This window comes from Pungitius pungitius, chromosome 5 (assembly GCF_949316345.1).
Source record: "Pungitius pungitius chromosome 5, fPunPun2.1, whole genome shotgun sequence".
Classification (NCBI taxonomy): Eukaryota; Metazoa; Chordata; class Actinopteri; order Perciformes; family Gasterosteidae; genus Pungitius; species Pungitius pungitius.
This window is the reverse complement of record NC_084904.1, coordinates 18,921,023-18,944,144: the sequence shown is the minus strand read 5'-3', so window position 1 is coordinate 18,944,144 and position 23,122 is coordinate 18,921,023. Positions and strand designations below refer to the sequence as shown.

The following is a 23,122-nucleotide window of genomic DNA, read 5'->3' as shown; positions in this document are numbered from 1 at the left end:
GGAATCTGGGGGAAGACGGCCCTCGTCCACGACTAAATTCGATTATTGGATGAGAAACCAGTTGATAGGTTAGACTTGAAGAGAACCCCAAATACAATTAAGCCCACCACAAAGATGAACACCAGCAAGCCAAAGGAGGATGCACAACCAAGATCATTTTTTGATCAATTACTTTAGAATGCTACAATCGCTATCATGTAATCATCTAGATGTTAAGACATTGGCAAGTAGATATATGAATGTTACCACATCTTATTGCAGATGCAAAATGAATATTCAGGACTGCAGCAACACATTTTAGAAATCATTTTATTTCAGATAAAATTCCACACACATAAACAACACAGAGCCACCGCATGCAATGTTACTGTCTATTTTCTGACAAAGCTGAGTATTGCTGGGGGAAAAAAATGAAGAAAAAAAACTATATACACAAATGTTGCATACCACAAAATTACATGAAACAGCAAAATACCATCCACTACGATGGAGGGCAGAACGGAGCTCAGCTTGCCGGCTATCAAAAGTTAGTGAATGCTTTCAGGCAATGAAGTCCAGTGGTCGGTTGAACCCACCTTTTCTGTTCATGTACTGCCTAAAAAAAAAAATATATATATATATAAGAAAACATTACATCATTGTTACCCTCGCAACACTTGAAGATGACATCACCGAGCACCAATGGGAGAGCCTGGATCTCTGCATAGAAACACCTGCTGAGGTGATTGGCTACAATAACATTGGATGATGTGAAGGGGGCTCTCATGAGGGATGTGAAAAGTTGACACTTTAACTCAGCAACCTAACAGACAAGTGGGCTTTTTACAAAAACTTTAAAATGATCACTATACACTTATATATTAGAAATGAGGGCCTGTGAAACTCTTAAAAATTGGCTATGGCTATGAAGGACGCTGTTGCGATGCTGCACAAGCAGAAAAAAACGTTCTTAGCAATAACAAACTATTTTTGTTGACGTACCTGTATTTTCTCTTCATGCTCACATTGATAGCAAATGCATTGACCGACCCATCAGTTTTCCTCCCCTGTTTGGAAATATCAAAGTAGATAGCAACATATTAATTATTGAAAAAAATGTAGTAGTCATTGCTCAACTTTCACTGCTCCTTTTATCCATAAAACATATTTTGGAGCATAATTGGGAAGTATTCTTAAAGCTTTCATAATATTCATACAGATGAAATGAAGGGCTGAATTGAATGAAAAAAGAAGATACAATGTGCGTCATACTGTTTGTAAACCATGGAGCTTCCTAACTGTATTGACAGTTAAAGGTAACTGAGAAATGGTGTGTATAACTTGAGGTTTTGATGCTCTTAAAAAGAGTGCACCAGTTTTGTTCTAAATTCTTATTAACAAAGGACTTTTATTTTTTATTTATTCATTATATTTCATTCATGATATTCAAATATCACATGTTTACAGTTTAAAGTCAAAGCACAGTGAAGAGAAATGTGAAAATTATATAATCAGGAGCTATCGAAGCGGTGAATTGTTTATTGCCCTGACAATGTAAGCACTCACCATGTGTTGGTTGGAATTGAGAGCATAGCTGTGATGCATTACATCGACCAAACGAGGAATGAAAGCAACAGTATGCCATCTTCAACTGAGCCATGGACTTTACATGATATAAACTGCACCTCCTTGTGGCTGCACGACATACATTATTCTTGTGCGCTTACCTTGCTGGTTTCAAAGGAGCCAAAACCCATCAGCTTCATCATCTCAATTTCCTCTTCTGTTTTACCCTCCATGTCTTCCTCTGTCAAATTTGGACAAAAACATTGATGTCACAAGAAGTTAAATTTACTCCTTCACTCCATGTACATTTAGTAAAGAGGGATATAATATTAGTAATAATAATACCAGAAATCTGAATGGGCTTCACAGTTTTTTCCTTAGAATCTTTGCGCTCATCGTCGCGGCGGTCAGAGTGGGAGGAAGAGGAGCGATGACGTCGGGGGGGAGACCTGCAGAGGGCACAAAAATACTGTTAAACTGCCGCAGGAAAGGTTACCATGACAACTGAGGGCAGACGCTTCTGCAACTTAACCTAATTAAGCTTGCAGCTCTGTGTACTTGTGGCAAAAAGGAAGAGGAAGTGTTGAACTCACCTTGAACGTCTCCTGTGAGGAGATCGTGAGCGACTTCGCCGCCGCTCACGATCTCGAGAACGAGAGCGTTCCCTTTCCCTTCTTTTCCGCTCACGGTCCCGGGAAGTTGAGCGGGAACGCCTTCTCTCTGCAGGAAAAGAAGAAACAAGATCATTTGATTTATGTTACTATCATTATTATCATCATCTAGGCATATTGTCACCCACTTAATATTCTCACAGTAATTTAAGATATTCTCTATTGTTCCACCAGTCCAGTTTTGTATCTAGTTTCATTTCGCAAGGACTTAATTCAAATATCTGCCATCACACAAGCGAATAATTTGTATAGGGCTGATTTAAGAGAGAATATACATGCTTTAAATAGCGTACTGCCTAAAAACTTTGTGTAAACATTATTGCTGAAATGACAGCTACAGCAGTGTTCTCAAGATACATTTCAGTACAGAGTGTCCCAAGAAAACATTAGCACACAGCTTTCCTTTAATGTATGCAATCCCTTTTCCACGAGGTACAGTTCAACCGGTTTTCAGTAAAAGAGCGTTGCTCCTCGTGCTTAACACCATCAAATGGTTTCATGGTCAAATGATTAACATGAATGTTAGCAATCCTGGAAGAGTTAACCCGAAACCATCCCCACCAGTTTTTGAAGTACAGACCGCAGATGATGATATCCAGCATATTTTCAACAACACACATCTCTTCAAACTCTGCCCGTCGGTTACAAATCAATTACATACGAGACCAGCCAAACCCGGTCGAATATGACTGCCGACTTGGTCAATGCTCCAAAGCTACAAGGCGTTGAGCAAACATCGAAAGTTAGAACTTTCTGTGCAACAGATGAAGACGTAGAAAAGCGATGACGACGATACTAAAACAAAAGTCGAATTTCAATGTGTTGTGTTATTCAGGACAGAAACTGGCTGTTTACATCGTCCACAATTTACATTCCAGTGTAAATTGGGATACAAAGGCGTTAAGAGAGCGACTTCAGCCAGATTGTGATACGTAGGTTTAAGGTTAACGTTAGCTATGTTAAGCTAACGTTACCTTGATTATAACTTTTACTTCAAGTCTTACCTCGTCTTGGAGGAGTTCGACTCCGGCTTCTTCCCATTTTACCAATCAATACAATATGAAATCAGTGTAGAGGTAGTCGTAGAAACTGAATAATTTAGACCAAGAAATGTGTGTATTTGTTGGACTAACGTTAACGGCCGATTCCGACAATAGGGCTCGTCTGTTATCACGTGACGTCGGGCACTTCCGGTGAGGTTTCTACACATGCGCGCCCTCTGGCGGCCTGGATGACCACCGGCGCTGCTTTATATCCGACGGTGACGTCACTATGCGTTGGCGCCACCCGGTGGTGTGGCCTCTATTGATCCCGTGCTTCAACGACAATTAATGATAGTAGACGTAATAACATCATATATTATGAATTTACTATAGTACTTAGTGCTTCATACAAAATCTGTTAACACAAACGAATATTTTATGGTTTATAAATAAAGATTGTATATCAGTTGGAAAAATGTACAATGTAGTGGAACCTCAAGAACTTGAGTATTAAAAAAATAGACAAACTAGGTGTCCAGTTGATTTGAAATCAAACTTGATCTTTAATGACTGATACATGGTAACCTTGCAACACTCACTTATATATTCTAAGATTAAAATTAATTAAAACCATGAGCAAATATCACACATCAGCATTTTGAGAACGGCTACTGGTTAAAACAGAAACTACAACTGTTAAGAGGTATTTTGCACACATACATTTCAAAGAATATTAGGAAATTGGAATGTTTAGTACCATTAGCATCTTCTTTTACTGTGTTTCACACTGCATTGGCAAGCAACAAGTCGTTTGGGGTAATAGAGGCATTGATAGCGAATTCTGTTTTGTTGCGAGCCAGCATGTTTTCCCCGCTTTCTTTTCCCTCGTTCCTCCCCGCTGTAAAAACGTCAATAGGCAGATAGCTTTATACAGAACCAGCATTCAGAAGAGCACAATCCGTAGTAATCAGTACATTCCTACCCATACTGCACCTGTGCTCACACAGCATACCTGCAACATCTATCTGATAATTAGAAACGAATCATGACTCAAAGATGCCTATGGTGATGAATAAATGCAACATATTACAATGTGACTATACAAATGTCTATATGTGGACATGGGGTGCATAATTCAAGGGGACTTTATTTTCCACCATGTCTTGCCAATTGTGGATAAAATAACAAAATATATATAAAACGAATTCAAAGCGACAAGTGTACGGGATCACGCAAGTAATCCCATTGGCAGAAAGAAACGTGTTTATATGCCTAAACGGTGAAGTAATGGTTTGATAGCACAGCAGGTGAAAGTAAAATGCAATAAATACACAACCTCGTGTCAAAAAGCGTTGACGTGTTGCTTTGCATCCGACCTGGATCAAATAGTTTGTGAAAATAATTGTTGGTGTTTTCTAAGATGAATCACCACTTCGGTCAAATCGGTGAGTACCGGTGTTACAGTAAAGGATTTGTTGGTCAATTAATAGAACGCCTTTAGTGTCAGTGAACGACATCTTGACTGGGGGGGGGGGGGGGGGGGTCTGAACCCCTCAGGTCTCCGCTTTCTCCTTCTGCTTCTTGCTCTTTTTCAGGAACGACGGCGGCTTGAACTTCTTTTTCTTCTTGGTCGGGGACTTGGAGGGCGAGCCCTCTGGGGTGCCGCCTTGTGGTTTCGGCGGCAGGGCGGCGGGCGGGGAGGAGGTGTCGTTGGTCGAAAGAGCCTTCATCCCTTTCTCCAGTTCCTCCGTCGTCTGCTTCTCCTCCTCGCCCCCGTTCTGCATGGCCGGAGAGTCGGGCTTTGCCTCCTCTGCTCAGAGTTTCGTAGGAAGAAGACAAATAAAGAGAGAAAAAAAAGGGAGACGTTGAATAATCGGCGGCCAGACGGAGGGCTTGATATTGGGCGGAGCTACAAAGCTACATGCAAGACATGTCACTGCAGATGAACATGCTCGCTCAATGAGAAGTGAGAGGTCTGTACTTACTAGTGAGACAAGACCAAAGCACCAGAGGTGTGCCCTAATGGGTGAGTGTGGAGTGACACAGAAAAAGGACAGACAGACACAGAGGGAGAGAGTACAGCTGATACAGTAGGTACAGGGACAGGTTGGGCGGAAATGTAACACAAACAGACTAATGAAAGAAACACAACGCCTGCGTGTGCGTTTCATCCGAGCCGCTCTCGGGACATCGCTGCCTCCCCGTCAGCGCCAAGTGGGCCAGAGACACTGATGGTAACGCTGCACTATCACCACCAGTGATGGGAAGCGGCTTTAGTTTAAGGAGGCACATTGGGTCACGCACTAATAGGAGGATCTGCAGTTTGAGCGTGTGTGTGTGTGTGTGCTAATGAGCATTTCCACGGGATCCCGATGAGCGATCCACCACCTCGTCACATGACTAGAGACGCAGCATGAAAGCGATAACCTTTGTCACTCACCAGCTTCGTCTCTGGTGGGAGAAATTGTTTTGAAGGGGCCTTTTCAACAACACGACAACTATTTTTCTCATCTATTTTATATAATGCCATTTTTAATTATTGAAACTGAGAAACAGGTGCACCAAAAGATCCGGCCTTCGCTTCCGTTGACACTCTGTTTCACACACTGATTATAACTGATGAGTGAAAAATGGTTACTTTCACCCTTTTTTTCTTACTTAACTGTGTATTTTTGTATTTCTAAGTTGTAGCCTACAAATAAATGGAGGCAAATTCGTATTGAAAAGATATTTGTTAAATGAGCCTTCCGTTAGCATACGTCTCACTCTAATGTTTATATTCTAAAGGAGTTACTCTGTAGGCCAATCCTTTCACTGCACACGGAGAGGTTTAGCGAGTATATGAAGCATGAGAAAGCAGACGAAGCTCTGGACACGAGTCCGTGTGACACCTGCAGCGCTGCTGGTCAGAGACGCGGCGGCGTGCAACAAAGCGAGCGGCGCGCACACTCGGCGCTCTGCCGAGCCTCACCTGAGAGGGGAGGGGGGCTCTTTGCGGGGGAGGTAGCGGGGGGAGCCTCCTTGTCATTTGCCACCTCCTCCCCTACTTGCACAAACACACACAAAGACAGACACACACATACACACACACACACACACACACAGTGAAGTGAAGGTTCAGCTGTGCAGGAAGTTAGTGCTGGAAACACAGTTTACATCCGGGTTTCATGTGAAATCGGGTTGTTTAGTATCTTATATTTTCAAACATGTTGTGTCATGCAGATGAAAAACAGGGATTCAGAGGGAAAACTGCTGCATCTTTAACCGTTCAAAACGTGGAGAGGTTCAATGAAGAGGTTGAAAGGCACAAGCAGAGAAAAAGATTAGAGTTTCTTGCAACAAAAGATGGAATAAGTGAAAATAGGATTTAAGTTAAATCTGGAAGTCTATGTTGGTAGTTCATGTGTTCATATGCACTTAAGGTTAGATGGCGTGGTACAATGAGCTTTTGCTAATGTACTATATAGACCTAAAAAAAAAAGATGTGGCCACGCCATTTTATGTGGCCCCGGGTGGCAGCCGCCTCGTCAGCCGGTCGGACCGTCAGCTTTTTTTCTTGGAATACCTCCTCTCCTCCGGATCCATAAAAAATTCTAACTTTTTTTTTCCCATCGTAATTTCTGCCAACACACCTCGCCACGTGAAGCAAATATAAACAACGTTTTATACCTAAATCATGAGTAATAGCTTTCTGCATCTTAGAATAAGGAGACATCTACTGCACACAGTGACGGGTGAAGTGATGCCCCCGTACGGTTACTAACAGCTCGAGTGTAGTCGGATGAATCGTACCGTTGGCCCCTCCGTCCTGTTTCTTCTGCACCTCCTTCCGGTACTCCTCCAGCTCCTGGTCTGTCAGCTGGTTGAAGGGGTTGGGGGGTTCCGGCTCCGGTGGGACGTTAGGTTGGTTGACCGGAGACTGAAGAGACAAACCGGGGACAAAAATGGCGACTTTTAGTGGCGCAGAAGATGTGGAAGACTTGGGAAAAGAGAGCGAAGGTAAGACGTTAAGACGAGCGGTTCACCGGCGGGCTGTCGACCGTTATGACGCCGGCGAGGACCTGAGACTGTGGTCCTGCCGTCTTCATGTCCTGACGGTTCTGCTGTCGGATCTGAGGATCGGAGAAAGGTTTTGCATTGTGCCGTGGGTTCAATTGATGGGAATGTTTGGGGAAACAAAGGCGGCCAAAAGCAACAGGTTACCTTGTTTCGTGTCTCAATCACCTCTCGGGGGTTGGTGAAAAGAGGCACAAACTGGTTTTGGTTCTCCATCTTGATGGCCGTGCTGCCGGCTTGAGTTACCTCTTCTGCCTTCAGCCACTGAAGGGAAGACAGCCAATATCAAAGTGTTGAGTGCTTTTTATCACACTCAATCGGTTCATATTCACCACTCCCTGCTCCACTAAGCAGTCTCTCCTCAATTCTGGCCTTAAAAACTCCTCTTGATGGAGTATTAGCTACGTAAATGAGATTAAATGTATATTTGTTACTGTAATCCTGTTTTTATCTATTTTCTTTTCTGTGATTTTCATTGTAGTATGTCTTGTTTGGAAATAATACCATTTCCTTTTCTTCTCTTATAGATATTTAGCAAGCGGCCTGTCACCTGCCTCCTTAAAAGGAGAGAACTTTATCTCCCCTTAAGAATGATGTTTTTAATCAAACATATTTTATTTTGTGGATGTTTGTCCAGCAGAGGGAAGACGATGCACCACAGTCCTTATCACAGGGCGGCGGGCTTTCCTCTGCAATGCAGAGATGAGAGAGAGAGAGAGAGAGAGAGGAGGGGGGGGGGGGCAAACACTCCTCCCACTGATGTAAGACAGTGTGTGACTCTAAACGACTCTGCTTCATCTTTTCTCCACGTGTCATAGCGGTAAAAGGTCATCCACGTGAATCCGAGCTGGGTGCACAAACAGCCACAAACAGATGGTGAGTTATCTGCTCTGTTTCTGCGTCGGTTTGCTCCTTGCATTTGTCATCATCTTCCAATCCGACAGGCTTTTTCTTCCCCTCCCTCCTCAGTGCTTACTTGTTCTCACTCTTTGTTCTAACAACACTCCAATTTTTGTAATACCTCCATATCACTACAAACTACCAGCTGCAAAGGGCCTGTTGACTCTGGATTCTGCAATGAACCCTTATTGCAGGCAAATGCATGTTTCTGATCATGCAACTTAATTTCATGCTAATCCCGAACTCCTTCGGCGTAATTGGTTCACAGGAACAACACGTTGGAGCCTCACAGTGCTGCGCTGGTGTCCCGGGCTGGCTTGATCCTGGCTGACTTTTTGGTAGGAGTTTGGGGTGTTGAGCCACCGAGTCCTCTCCTGCTGCTGCCGCTGAGCAAAGGGGTGCTGCCTCAGAGCAGGGTGGACTCCGTCGTCGTCGAACTGGTGGAAAGCCGTGGCGGTCGGGGGCACCTCCACCTCCCTCCGCGTCCGCGAGCGCTCCAGCAGCACGGGGAAGCGGTAGGCGTAGCCTGTACGATAGCCCTGGGAAACAACAGAAGAGGGACGCGTCACGGTCTGAACGCTGCATCTCGTTATCAACTAAAACCTCACGATGATTGTGCAGGTGGTCAGCGAGCAATACTTAGTCACACTACGTTTAGGTTTCAGTATGAAGTTTATAGTTGCTATCAAGTTATTGCATTTCATTTCATGCCGCTTCTCTACGTCAATTTTTTCCTTTCGCAAACCACAGAAAGGCTTTAATGCTGTCATTATAGAGCAGTTACAGGAAACAGTAGCATGTGTCATCAGACCACTCAAAGGGGTCGTGAGAGGGTTACAATGTGCATTGATCATATAACATAACACATATTGCAGCGGAGGAATGGTTAAAGAAGCGATATGAAATCATTAAAAAGCGGTGTGGTTTTTCCCCAACAAACAGCAAACTCTTTTTGCTGGGCTTTGCTATCGTTTATCGCTTGTTTCAGAACCACAGACAGCACCGTTTGTTGTGTTTAGAGAGCGGGGGGGAGAACGGGGCGGCGGCTCTGTCCCCAGCGATGAAACAGACTGGAAGAAATCAACAAACTGACACATTACGGGTCATTAGTTTGTTTTGTTTGCTCTTCGTGGTTGTGTGGTGAGAGAGGGGGGGGGGGGGGGGGGGGTGGGGGACAGAGATGCAAGCTACAAACATTTCCATCCTGCTCCCTCGGCGGATTTTGGCAGGATTGTTCAATCGATATCTCTCACTTATGTCCTTACGTGAGTGCTCTGATTAATAACAGTAGTCTTTGATTTAGTTTTTAAGTCTGACTCTAAATTAGCAATATAGCCCGCCCCCACGAGCTATTCCCCGTACTAAAGAGTTAACCTCAACTACTTCTAACGTTGTAATGTTGGTGAATCCTCAATCACGGCTGTACACATGTTTGGTGTAACTGCTGCCTACCAAGTTGTCCAGGGTTCTCATGAGGGCCTCAAACTCGTGCTCCCCGATGCGGCTCTTGGTCAGCGGTCCGAAGGTGGAGCCGGCCCAGCCCACGGTGCCGGCTGCGTTGGGTTTGTGGGTGGTTCTGTCCAGCATGATCAGGTTGTGTTCACCACCGGCACAGCACAAAGCAGACACCTGGTGAAAGAAAAAAAAAAAAAAAGAGGCCATTGTTGATCCATTGCTTTTTATTCAGGAAAAGTGACTGGGCTCATTTTTCCTTTAACCAGCATAAATCTGACGGATCAATGACTACAGTTCACATATCTGCTTTCCACACAGGTCACTGTTGGTCCTGTAGGATTACCGCAGGGTGTCTTTGGCACGCAGCATTTCTGTGCTATACTGCAGTGCAGAGCCGCTGGCTCATTCCCAGTGAAGCAGTGCCGAGAGAAGGGCTCCTGCCCGGGAGGAGAACCGATGCACCTCGTTGCGTTCACACGGCGGCTCACTCTGTCTCACACACACACACCCAACAACAGCATTTTGTCTCCGGTGCATCAGCTGTTGGTCAGTGTAGAGTGTGTGTGTGTGGCCCGTTTTGTGGGCATTACACAGTGATGTTGTGGGGCCTTGCTTTTTAGGGGGGACAAAATGGGGATAATTGCACATCCCCACAGCGTAATGCATTGAGTTTTATGGGGAAGACTTGATAGAGGTTAGGTTTGGCTAAAGGTTGATTAGGCTCAAAGCAGTTATGGCCATTCTTGAGGAAATGACCAAAAGTCAATGCAATGTCCCTAAAAGGTCAGTGTAGAGTGTGTGTGTGTGTGCGTGCACACTACCTGGATCTGGCAGGCTGCCTGGATGTGGTAGATGGAGTAGAAGGCCTCCTCCACAGACTCCCCCAGAGCCACGATGCCGTGATTCCTCAGCACCAGAACCTACACACCGTGACGTCAACATTTACACGGCGATGGAAACCGCCCACGTTGCTTCTATTTTTAAAACAGGTGCTGGTTATTCTGAAATGTCTCTGTAGACTGAGAAAGAACACAAAGAACGACTCCCAAAGTCGAGCCGATAAGAAGCAGCAAGCGCTTCAGTAATTAATTCAGGATAAGTCCACCTCGAGTCCTTTGTTCAGTGGCTTCTGAAAGATGAATGTGGGACGTACTGCTCAAAGGAGGACACGCTGGCGTCTTTTCCCCGGCGGTCGGCTCACCTTACAGGTCGGGCCGAGGCTCTTCTGCAGCTCCACTCGGTCCTCCTCCTCCGTCATGGCTCCGTTGTAGTCGTAATAGGCAACATCGCCGACCAGCAGAGCCTCGTGGGACAGAGGCAGGAGGCCGCACTTCATCGCCGAAACCTGCAGACCGATTCCAGCGAAGGTGACGAAACAAGTGTCACCACATGCAACATTAGTATAATGATTAAAAGACGGCTTCTCCTCGATGGAGGACTCCTCGGGCGAACTCACCGCGGCCGTAGACGGCGTGTGGAGGTGAAGCAGACAGCGGATATCAGGCCGGGCAGAGTAGATGGCGGAGTGCAGGCTGAACTTCTCGGAGTCCACGGCCAGGTTGGTGCTGCCCCTCTCAACCGTCTCCCCCAGAACATTCACCTTCACCTGGACACCACATGAAAAGAGGTTTTAAAAACTGGTTCTGCCTCAGTGTATAAATGACCTCGTTCCCTGGCCGTGCTTAGTCCCACTCACCAGACTGGATCCGGTCACCTCGCTGTAGGCCAGGCCGTCTGGGAGGACCAAGAAGTGTTCCTGCTCTTTGCTGACGCGCAGCTGTCAGGGAGGAAGACGACATCGCAGGTGAAGCTATGCTAGATTATAATATGTTGCTGTGTTAAATGAGCAGCTTTTCTCCATTCTTATTTGCAGATAACCCTTATAGTTCCATACTTCCATTAAGGAATACTTAATCCATTATCTGTGTATAATAATAATGGTACAATTTTTAGCAAAGATGCTTTGGGAAATGTTTGGGAAAACTGAGCTGTTTTTTTTTTTTATTGTTCAAAGAATAAATGTTTTCTTCAACAAATTCAAGGAAATACATCATTTTCTAACTGCTGCCAACTAAATGCCATCTGAGAAACCGCCTCAGTCAGGAATGTGATGTGATGTGAAAAAGGTGGTAAACCAACGGTGAGGCAGGTGCGGCTGATCTGGGCCCAGCCGTACAGGTCAAACAGGCGATGGACACTGGCCAGCTTGCAGCGCATCAACCTCTCGCCCTTCACCAGGCTGCCGGGCTCCCAGCTCTGCAGGTCGTTGATGGGGGTCACCATCATCATGTCTGTGAGGGGGGGGGGGGGGGGGGAGGCAGAGCAGCAACTACATTACATTGGAGGTTTCAGTCGGGGGAGAAACGATCCCGTTTTTCACACATCAGCGCGTGAACGAAGTACTCGGTGCGTTGGGTACTCGTACTGGAGGGGGAGACGGGCAGGGAGGCCGGGGAGCCGTGCGAGGCCATGAAATCAGCCAGCTGTCTCAGAGCCCACAGGTTGGATGAGCTGCCGCCCTTCTTCATCTGTTCCTGGATCAGCACATCCAGCTCCTCCCTGAATGACTACACACACACACACAGGCAGGTAGGTATTAATATATGTGCAGATATCAGACTCACACACATTACAAAGCAAGTCAGTGTCGTAATAATACTCAATGTGCAAGGGTCGAGCATTTCTGTTTTTAGCAACCCTCGAATCGTCTCATTTTCTCATCTCATCTTTGACAGACACCATATTGACGTGGGCTTTGAACACAGTCCTACACTGCAGGGGCGAGTAAACATATCTAGTGAGTCAGCCTCTCCTCATCCACTCCTTCGCTTCGGAGTCAGCCCCTCCTCTTCAGCGTCATGGAGCCTCCCACACATATGTAGAAGCAGCTGCATCCCAAGCTGTCTAATGGCATTTGAGAGCAGATGCATTGTAATGTGGGGGGATAAACACATTCAGAGGAGAGGGAGAGAAGGAAAAAGAGCGAGACATCAAAACTCTCACTGGACTCTGAAGAAGGCTGGAGATGTGTTTCTTATGCTGTGGTCCGGAGCTGGGTGTGGAGTGCTGAGGAGACGCGAGGCCCTCGGGGACCCCATCACTGGGGGTGCGCTGCACCGGGGTGCCTTTGGGGCTGGGGGACTTGCTCATCTTCAACGTATCGCAGTGGTTGTATCACAGCCAGGAGTGGGTGGGAATACCTGTAAAGAAAGGGCACAATTATTATAAATAATTAACTTTATGGAGAAATACCTGAACAGAGGAGTTGGGCTTGTGCTAATTAAATTAAATGTTGGACTGTAAATGGCAGCAATGGGTGATCTTGTTAATGGAATTGCTTTACATTTTAGAAAATATGCTCAAAGACATTGGGCCATGTGGACAGAAGGAGCCATGAATCAAACCATCTGCTATAACTACTAAGACTCCTTAAAACTATCCACAACGATGACATGAACGTTACCTTTGAGCAACAACGGCATTCACACGCGACCTAAAACTAGCATTTATCCAACGCTTGGATTCTCTGACTGCCAACCTTTTTTTTTTCAACCAAGAGACCAGTCCGGGGATCAACTTCACGGTACATCATGATCTGGAATAATGGAGCAACTCGCGGCAGCTGGACCAGCCCTTCCTTTAAAGGGGCTTCATGCAGGATGACCAACAACCCTTCTGACAAACAGCACTAAACAAGCTGCAAGTGGGAAACATTTTCTTGCCAGAGTGGTGTACCATCATCGAATTTCATATATACACAGCGCCATTCAAAAACGTTCCATTTTCCCCATATTTCAATTAACTAAGCATTCAATTGAGTTGAAAGTGCAGTATACACAACAACGAAGGCCGGTATGATCATCAATACAAAAAAGGTTTTGAAACTATAAAAAACAATTCCAATTATCCAAGTCATATGCTACAAAAGCAAGAGCCATAATCCTGTTCAAATGAAAGTCACCAAGAAATCTGAGCACATTTCCAAATGGGAGAATTATCCTCACTTGTGTGCAATTCAAACCCGATTGAATCTTTCATTACAACGGAAACAAAACATCAAATGTGGATTTCTCTTTATTGCTGAAATGGCAGCGTTAAAATGAAAAACCTACCCTCGCAGGAAGGATGCTGTATTCCTCAGGGCACTGGCTGGAGGAAGAGGAGGAGGAGGAGAACCGCAGCATTAGCGAGGCTGGCGTGCAGGCGGCAGCATCAGAACCACAACAGGAAGTTAGCAAGGGACGCACCTTCGTTACTCGAGGAATAGTAAAGCGCTAACGTAAGGATCTTATGGGCCAGCCACTCCCCGATTTAACACACACACACACACACAGTGCTGCAGGGAGCAGATAAGGCCCCAGACACACCACACCTACTCCCCTCCGCCACCAAGTGGCTTACTTGATAAGTTAAATAACCAATATAACTACATATGCATCCGTATTCACATGCATTGTCAAGTCCATCCCATGGTGCCTCTGGCCTCCAGCGCAAACATAGAAGATGCTCGGTCACTCACTCACTCACAGGGCCTCAAACTGATGCACTTATTCTAAATCGCAATTCTGACAGATGACTCAAGCTGTAAAAGGAGTTTCTGGGTGCACTTTTGACCCGACAACACCAGGCAGCTTGCACTGAGAAGCGTTGAAACACCACATCTGCCACATCAGCCCTTCACCAACGGATTAACAGAAAAACCTCAGAGATCATACACTGACATACGAGCATTATGTTGTCTGGTTTTCATTTAAAAAAATGAAAAGCTGCTCTTACTAATAAAACGAAGGTATTTGCTTTTCAAATAAATTGTGTTTCCATTGGGATTTGATATTTTTGGGGGCCTTTATGCACATCACATACAGATATCTTCTCTCAAAAAGGTATCCAGGAAGTCGCTTTAAACAGTCTGTGATCTCCATAAAGGCCTTCATTTTAGTCATTGAGTCTCTTGTGTGGTATCTCACAATGGAGGTTGGTTCAGAGTGCTTCTGACTCTCTCTCTCTCTCTGGGAAGGGGGGGGGGGTTGGGGGCTCAGCTGCTGGCAGGCAGCAGACAGAAAGCCCCTCTCTCAAGGGACGCTCCTAATGACTGAGAAGAGACATATAGATCCGGCAACGGCTGAAGAAATTGTAGCAAAAACAAATATTCTCACCATTACTTTGGGCCCGAAATTGCAATTGAAAAATGAGGGGGAATGGTCACATGACATTCTGAATGGTATTCTTCTACAAATGTTAGGCCTCCTGCGCTTTGAAAGTGTTGGTGAAAGGGTTGATAACATTTTCATGTTCAGCTATCGATCTGGCTGTTATCCCAACATCATCGGCCTCTTCCTCTTAGCTGCGCACTGTGATGGCTGATCCTGCTGAATCATTAACGCACACGTTTTCCCTCTGCATAACATTTCAGGAAAAGGGAAAGCTGCCAATGTCTCTTCTATGACCGCGTTCTTATCAAACAGCAAAAAAATTGTTTTGTACTTTAAATAAATATGTCATAAAGTCTATTCACTTCATTTGGGAGGCATTTGCCTGATCTGTACATTAAAAAAAGGTGACCCATCCATCCACTTTCTAACTTGGATGTACAAACTTGACGGGACGTCCGAGTCAGAGCCCTGAAATCAGTCAGCAGAAAGGTAGACAAGCGTCTAAATCACTAAAGTAGTTCCGGATTGATTTTCTTTGGCTTCGCTTTATAGGGATTAAATCATAATGGCTGTCAGTGAATATAAAACAGTATCGGTAACAACTGTCTGATACAAGAAGCACAAGGTCAATTGTGGGGTTTTACTTTCTAAAATTACTGCAACTCATCATATTTGTAAAAGTCCTCAATAGCTTTCCAACAAGGTTATAATACTAAAATGAGCCCACTATAAGAAACGTTATTACGGTATAGGTGTATTAGCAAAACCAAAGAAAACTTGAGAGATACATCCCCTCATCATTATGGGTTTTTTAATTCCTTTCAGCTCATGACAAGCCGTAAAACAATGTATCATTTTATATACACACATTTATTAGTTGGAATGCTTCAAGCATTCCAAGTATTGTTCTTCTTTTCTTTATTAGTTGGAATGCTTCAAGCATTCCAAGTATTGTTCTTCTTTTCTTTATTAGTTGGAATGCTTCAAGCATTCCAAGTATTGTTCTTCTTTTCTTTATTAGTTGGAATGCTTCAAGCATTCCAAGTATTGTTCTTCTTTTCTTTATTCCGCCTTATTTAGTTGGAATGCTTCAAGCATTCCAAGTATTGTTCTTCTAATCTTTATTCAACTTATTCAATATTAATCTTATTATTAGTTGGAATGCTTCAAGCATTCCAAGTATTGTTCTTCTAATCTTTATTCAACTTATTCAATATTAATCTTATTATTCTTCTATTTCTTCCGCGCCCCCTTTCAACTCCTTCACACTTTCAGCTATTAAGACCATTCAAATATTAAAATATTCAGCTCCTGCAGGAGAGGGGTGCTATGACTTTTCAGCTTTTTAGCTCTTATAATTGAATTTATATAAATTAAAAACTTCAACCTTTTTAACATGGTTTCCAATGGAATACATTTTCAAATCCTCTCAAAACTTGTTCAACTTTCAACTTTTTCAGCTCTTCCAATCTTTCAGCTAGAGACACCATTTAAACTTTAAAATGGTGACACAAGTCTTAACAATTATATTAAAAAAACAGCTTGTTGATATCTATTATACTTTTTTCATAATCACTAATTATGTTTCATTAGTTTTGGGGTCCTTTTTGAATTTAGAGTGGGCGCTAGAGTGCAGACAAAGTCGGAAGACAAGAGAGGGTCCATGTTTTGTAAACTGCTGGTAGAGCAGTTTTAAAACACATAGAGACATAAAAACTACACTCAAACGTTCGGTAGAGTCTTGTGTCTCTCAAAATGTCATTATTTTTTGGCTACTCCAAATAGTTTTGCTCCAGGAAGCATTTGTTTGAGGTGTGGGTTCTCAGTAACTGTCTGTGAGCTAAGTGCAGCTGCTCCGTTGCCGCGACAACGAGCTGGGGCTCTTTCTGTGACTCACAGCTGATCCTAATTAGCTGATTAGTGCAGCCTGACATGACCTCCTTCTCTCCACCTTCTCTCATCATTTCAAACCGCCATGGAGGGAGTTCTTACTGTAATGTTTGATGAGGCCTTCTAATATATTCTGTCTCTCAACCCCCCCACCCCCTCACCCAATACCATCATTTCAAAATAAAAGCTGCAATGATTATGTTATTTAAACATGAAGCTTAGGATTCAGCTGTTTCGTTGAATACTTATTGCGCTTTACAATAGTACTACAACCACTACTAATATTTCTAGTACTTCTAGTAGTACTTCTAGTATTTCAACTGGTATTATTACTAAAATGACTTTTACTACTACTAATATTACTAGTACTACTAGTATTTCAACCCCAAAGGAGGGAATTCTTACTGTAATGTTTGATGAGGCCTATTAAATAATATATACTGTCTCTCAACCCCTGCACCTACTCACCCACTCCCCCAATACCATCATTTCAAAATAAAAGCTGCAATGATTATCTGTAATTTAGCCATGAAGCTTAGGATGAAGCTGTTTTGTTAAATACGTATTGCTCTTTCAAATAGTACTACAACCACTACTAATATTTCTAGTAGTACTTCTAGTATTTCAACTGGTATTATTACTAAATGACTTTTACTACTACTAATATTACTAGTACTACTAGTATTTCAAACCCAATGGAGGGAATTCTTACTGTAATGTTTGAGGCCCATCAATTAATAACTTTAGTTTTCTTAGCTTAGGGCGACTGTGGGTGAGTGGGGAGCGCGGGCGGCCGTCCTCCAATTAGAGGGTTGGCGGTCTGATCCCAGGCCTGGCTAACCTGCATGTCAATGTGTCCTTGGGCAAGACACTTAATCCCAGCATTGCTCCTCTAGCTGTGACTACAGTGTGTGAATGTTAGTTACTGGTTGGGCAGGCGCCACTGTGTGTGGTAGGTCCTGTCATTGGTGTGTGAATGGGTGAATGATGTTATGTAGTGTTAAGGTGCTTTGAGTGGTCAGAAGACTAGAAGAGCGCTGTACAAATCTATTTTACCAAGTCCATTTGGTTTGAATAACAAAAATTCTGTCTCTCAAACCCCCCCACCCAATTCCATTATTTCAAAATAAAAGCCTCAATGATTATCTGTACCTCAACAATGGGTACACCACAATTGCTTTCAAATACTAGTGAAACTAGTACTTACTTCTTCTACTGCTGCTAGTACCACAATTACAGCTATAGTACTAAACCATATATTACTACAAAAAATGTAATTTTTTAATTCTCAGCTTTTATTATTTCTGTGTTTTCAAATTCATAGAAGCTTCTCCCATTTCTATTTTTTAGATTGTTTCAAGTACATTTCAGCTTTTCTCATTTCTGTATTTTCAGCCATTTTTAAATGTATTTCAGCCTTTTCTATTTCAGCAATGTTTAGAATAATTTTAGCTTGTTGCATTTTAAGCAACTTTTTGAAATCAATTTCCGCTTTTTGCATTCCAACGCATTTTCAGCAGGAAATGCATTTTCTAGTTTATGTAGGACTCGATTCAGTAATCCAACATACGTGACATTATTTAGATTAAGGGCCCAACACTGACGCTAATTTCTACACTAATGTGGCTCATGAATCCATGTCTGTCGTGGTTCCGAGTGAGATGTAAATCTATGGTCCCCCCCCCACTCCCCGAGTCACGTGGGGGAGGACGAGATGACAGGACAACATACAACGACCTACAGCTGCATATCCAACGTGGGCGTACAATATCCTTTTCGTTGATGTTAAGTTTTTGTTTCTATTCAGCATCCTCTGCTGCCTGTAAGCGCCAGTGGGCCTCGCTCTGCGTTGCTGCCTAGCAACACTAGAACGCGCTGCAGCATCAGCACCAGGGCTCCGAAGATGGACACCCAGAGCATGCACGACTCTCTTTGATGCGTGGTTATACAGAGGGAAACAAAAGAAATCAAATGGCCAAAAGGGGGACTTTCTCCGAAAAAACATGCGCGCGATCACACGCACCCACCGACACACACACACACACACAGACTGAGCTTCAGTAAAATAACCAAACAGCCATCACTAATAAGCGGGATTAGACCGAGCGCTGGGAAAAGGCGCTGCCATCACTGCAGCCTCGGGATGAACTGCACGGGCCTTCTGCGGAGCACAATGACGCGCACGGAGAAGGTGTGCGAGCCGAATAAATGCGTTGATTTAATACGGTCATACAAGCGCATAACGCACACTGCATCGATGCGGGGAGTGTTGTGCACCGTGCGACAAGAAAAACGACGCGGTAAACACCGGGCAGTAAAAACACGCTAACGCCGCGCACACGGGGTTTCATGCACGCGTCACGGAGCATCTCGTATGTGACTACGCGGCGCCATGGAACCAACTGCGGATTGCCTTGTTCGACAGAGATATAAGACACGCGATCTCACCTCAGAGCATCCTTCAGGACGGAGTCGTCTTTCCGGGGTGCGGCACACGCTCACGGCCCGGGAGGCGCGTCCTCGTTCAAGGAGCAGATGATGTGGTTAATCGCAGTCAGTGTGTCACGATTGGGTGGCGACGCAGGGGATCCTTTGTGAGACCTCGTCTCGGGGCCTCAGCTGATCCCAAACCAGTGGACCCTGGTGTTTTTTTTTTTTTTTTACCCTTTCACCGCACGGTGCGCCCGGACCAGCCCACTGCCACGCCTGTCCACAGTCTGACTCCCAAGGGCTCCCACGCACTCAGCGTGGAGTGGGGATCGCCCCCCTTTGGCGAAAGACGTGTTAATTGTGTTTGTAAATCCTGCGCACAGTCCTTGTATACTGATATAATGCCGGCTAATGAAATGTTTAGTGGGCTAGGCCCGGTTCAAGTCGAGCCAAATGTTTGCCGTCAAGACAGGCGCCACCTTCTGTTCTAATGGAGAACAACATCTGGACACCGTAATAAAAGGAAACACACCCACACACAAAAACAAAGCAAAAAAAACAATGCGACGGTTTCGTCACATTTAAATAAATAGTCACACCCATGAAGAAGTATTTTCCCCAAATAATATAGGTTTGAGGTGGTTGAATGTCGCCAATCTACTACAAAATAAAAGTACAATTTTCATGACAGTACACAGGTATGGCAGATTAGATGAACATTATTCTCTTTTTTAAACTGTCCGGTTTGTACAAATATCTTACTTCAAAGGATATTTTAGAAAGGCTGATAATCATAAAAACTTGGGTAGTATTGGTACAATGAAGAGTTAATAACCGAGAAGGCATCTACTTGAACAAACCCTTTCAGACAGTAATTTAAACTAAATTTGCTCATTTTATTTAAGGGCTGCCAAGGATACGGTTTGTAAAAGAAAAAATTTAAACAAAGACAAATAAATTGCATAAATGGGGGGTGGAGGGGGGCTTTTCTTGAACAGGGACCCTGAAAAAAAAAAAAAACAAGAAGAAGTTTCTTAAATGCAATTACTGAGATTTGATTATATAAAGGGATTACCTGGGTGCCAAAGTAGAACACAAGGAAGACCATTTCATAAAATTGTAAATGATCTCTTATACCACATTGGGGCAGCATTTGTTTACGTTTAGACGGATATTGTCCTATGGTATCAAAGTAATGTTACTATATCCACCAGCACTATCTATAACATTAAAAAGATGAATAAGACGAAGAGGAGGAGCAAGATGAAAGGGAAAGAAGAGAATAACGGAGAGTGAAGAGGACTGAAAAAGGAAAAAAAAGGAAGAAAATCACCAAAAGGTAGAAGGAAAAAAATGACAAAAAAGAAGAATAATCTCAAATGAAGAAAAAGTTGTATACAATTTATAAAAGTGTCAATTACCTGTCAGACCACAATGGGGCAGTATTTGTATACCCTTAAGACTTGGTCAAGAAAAGGTACTTTTATCACAAGTAGACTGAGTAGGAGGAAGGAAAAATATGATGAAATGGAGAAACCCGAAGTACGTGAAAAGAGGGAAGAACACAGAAATAAAAAAGGAGATGAATCAGACCAAGAGGAGGAACAATAATGTTTTAATCTTACCAACCTTTTGTACAATTTCAGCATTCTGTATTTTAAGTGATTAGATATTCATGTATTTAATTTTGGTCCAAGATTCAGGGTTGAGACATCTGTGGAAAGAAGAAGACAGTGACGCCTGAGTTCTGAACAGTGCACTTTCCAACAGGTCAAACGGCAAGAATAAGCAATTTTTTGTGCCATCAATGAAAAGAAAATTGAAAAAAAGAAGAAAAAAGGTTAAAATTTTGTCTTCAGACAGATTTCCTATTGTGATAGCGCATCCAACGGCCAACGGAATAATATAAAAAGGGAGTCTCGTCTTGATCCAAACCGCTTCACCTTGATTTATCCAATCAAACGATGAGGTACTTGTGAGGACGCTTTGAAAGAGTCTGATGACACGGCCACCCAGAAGACAATCAAATTATTTGTGTTGATTGCCAGATGCAATTGTGGCATCTTCCCGTCAGATCATTTCAAGGATTCAGTGTCTGATTGCTTATTGTTTGAAGGGTCTGCATTTATTCATGTATACAGTATGAAGGCTGCCTGTATTGTGTTCAAAAAGGTTACATTACTTATATACAGCTGCTCAAGATTTTTCATTTACATAGTCTACGAGCTTTATTATGAAATGTGAAATAAAAGGTTGTATTTCAATGGGAAACTCCTGATGGGGGGGGGGGGGGGGGGGGAATACAAAGTAGAAAACTTATTTTAAGCTACAATGCTACATGCTATTGTTGCATTAGGTTGGTAGTTTTTTTTTTTTTTTACACACATTATTCTTAGTCGGCCCTCCCTCCCCAACGAGCATAAAGAGGCAGCGAGACAGGAAAGGAAACCAGGCACTGAGTCAGCGAGAGAAAACATTCTTCTCCGATTGACCATGGAGACTAAATATGTACATGTGTGAAGCGCGAATCAACAAACCCATCTGCCCGTCGGGATTGATGGGTTTTTAATGAATGCAGACAAAGGCTCACATCATTTTGATGGCTTTGTGTGTCGGGGGCCTCAGCACATAAAAAAAACCCCACTTCAATACAACAACAGCGTTGCAATGCTGAAAATTGATGAAACATGCTGTACCCCCTTATGTGTGTAAAAAAACTATTTGATATTTCACTCAATATTCCTAACACCACTGTTTTGTGTATATATTTTATTATATTGGTATATTGTATTGGTCCGTGGTCAAAACCAAACCAGGGATTTCAATTCTAATTTAATTTTAATCCTTTGTATTTTATTGTGGTGTACATCAGAAAAGATATTATGTTTTTAACCGGAGGCACTATTCCATGGGTTCATGATTAGAAAGCAAGCGCAGCAATTGAGTGCATAAATGAAACCTTGAATTGAGTTCTCATTTAAAAAAAAGAAGATAAAACATGTCTAGACAAAGCTCGTGAGCTATTTCCCCCCCTCAGACTGAGAGGCCGACTCAGTGTCTTCTAAATTGCTGTACTGCAACAGCCCTCGGGCCAGCGTCACAGATGTAGCTGGAGAGCAGTTGGGGGGCAACGAGCATAAAATTAGGCGGAAGAATAGGAAAGATGAACAAGTTACCAAAGTCTGATCAGGTGCCACCTGGATGACAAACTGGTAGGCAGGCATCACACAGTGTTGCAGCATCAGTCGTGTCATATCTCCTCCGTCCTCCGTTACCGGGCCCGGGGGCATGGCGAATCCGTCGTCCAAGTTCAGCAACTGTCAGAGGGGAAAAAAAAAAAGAATGCATGAAAAAGTAAGTCTACTATAACAGTCTATTTTAAAATAATCACTGGCGTTACGCGCGAGAAGTGATTCTGGGACATTAAACTTTTGTGGTAAAGTTTTTTTTTTGTGGTAATATGATTGCTGACCTCCTGCATTGTAAAATGGGATGTGATTGTTAAACTGAAAAAAATACCTCTGGCCTCAATGTTTTGAGAATATTGAGGTCTTTCTGCTCAAAAAGGAAGTTGAGCAAGTGTTGCATACTTATCCATTTGAGGATATGAGTGCAGGTCATAAGGTGGCCTCCTCTGCATTATCACTTTTATCTCTTACAAACAAAAAGCGACGAGCAAAATTTTAATTATTGATTTCAGTTCAATCGTTTCAAAATCTCTGGCATTAGAGGCGCTAAAGAAAGAGAGTACTAACATAACTCATTGGATGTTTATTCATCACTTCTAGGACACCGAAGGTTACGGTCAATTTTGATGCTGTCGGACACATGGACAGCCTTCGCTGCTGCAATACGCAACTACAGACTGAGCGTCTCTGCTGTTCTCTGAATGTGAACCTTTGCCATCAGGAAGAAGACCGGGTCATAGTGGAAAAGGGCAGCCTCCCACACGCTGAACATTAAGGCTTGATTCTAGTGCAATAGAGGGATGTGAAATGGATACACAAGCACTTAGGCATTTAAATTTTCCATCTTGAGA

General features: G+C 43.4%; 2 protein-coding genes across 4 annotated transcripts; both read right to left on the bottom strand.

The window, feature by feature from the left end:
- Window positions 1-291: 291 nt before the first annotated feature.
- snrnp27 (small nuclear ribonucleoprotein 27 (U4/U6.U5)) lies at window positions 292-3,395 on the bottom strand. The gene is made up of 6 exons (XM_037483627.2): window positions 3,221-3,395; window positions 2,139-2,265; window positions 1,891-1,994; window positions 1,707-1,786; window positions 982-1,046; window positions 292-595 (listed from the first exon to the last, which is right to left on the bottom strand). Exons 1-6 carry the CDS (start codon window positions 3,255-3,257, stop codon window positions 541-543), a joined length of 468 nt encoding a protein of 155 aa, XP_037339524.1. The 5' UTR covers window positions 3,258-3,395; the 3' UTR covers window positions 292-540.
- A 1,331-nt stretch (window positions 3,396-4,726) lies between these two features.
- On the bottom strand, window positions 4,727-20,026 carry add2 (adducin 2 (beta)). 3 transcript variants are annotated; one of them, XM_037482908.2, is made up of 16 exons: window positions 19,102-20,026; window positions 13,723-13,759; window positions 12,614-12,810; window positions 12,036-12,177; window positions 11,750-11,901; window positions 11,307-11,387; window positions 11,067-11,216; window positions 10,812-10,955; window positions 10,432-10,530; window positions 9,608-9,784; window positions 8,446-8,694; window positions 7,403-7,519; window positions 7,225-7,311; window positions 6,992-7,118; window positions 6,171-6,242; window positions 4,727-5,009 (listed from the first exon to the last, which is right to left on the bottom strand). In XM_037482908.2, exons 3-16 carry the CDS (start codon window positions 12,758-12,760, stop codon window positions 4,753-4,755), a joined length of 2,001 nt encoding a protein of 666 aa, XP_037338805.2. In that variant the 5' UTR covers window positions 12,761-12,810; window positions 13,723-13,759; window positions 19,102-20,026; the 3' UTR covers window positions 4,727-4,752. The 3 variants fall into 3 exon arrangements, with proteins under 3 accessions (XP_037338805.2, XP_037338804.2, XP_037338807.2); XM_037482907.2 differs by lacking the exon at window positions 13,723-13,759 and having other exon boundaries at window positions 19,102-20,025; XM_037482910.2 differs by lacking the exons at window positions 6,171-6,242; window positions 13,723-13,759 and having other exon boundaries at window positions 19,102-20,025.
- Between the last annotated feature and the right edge of the window lie 3,096 nt (window positions 20,027-23,122).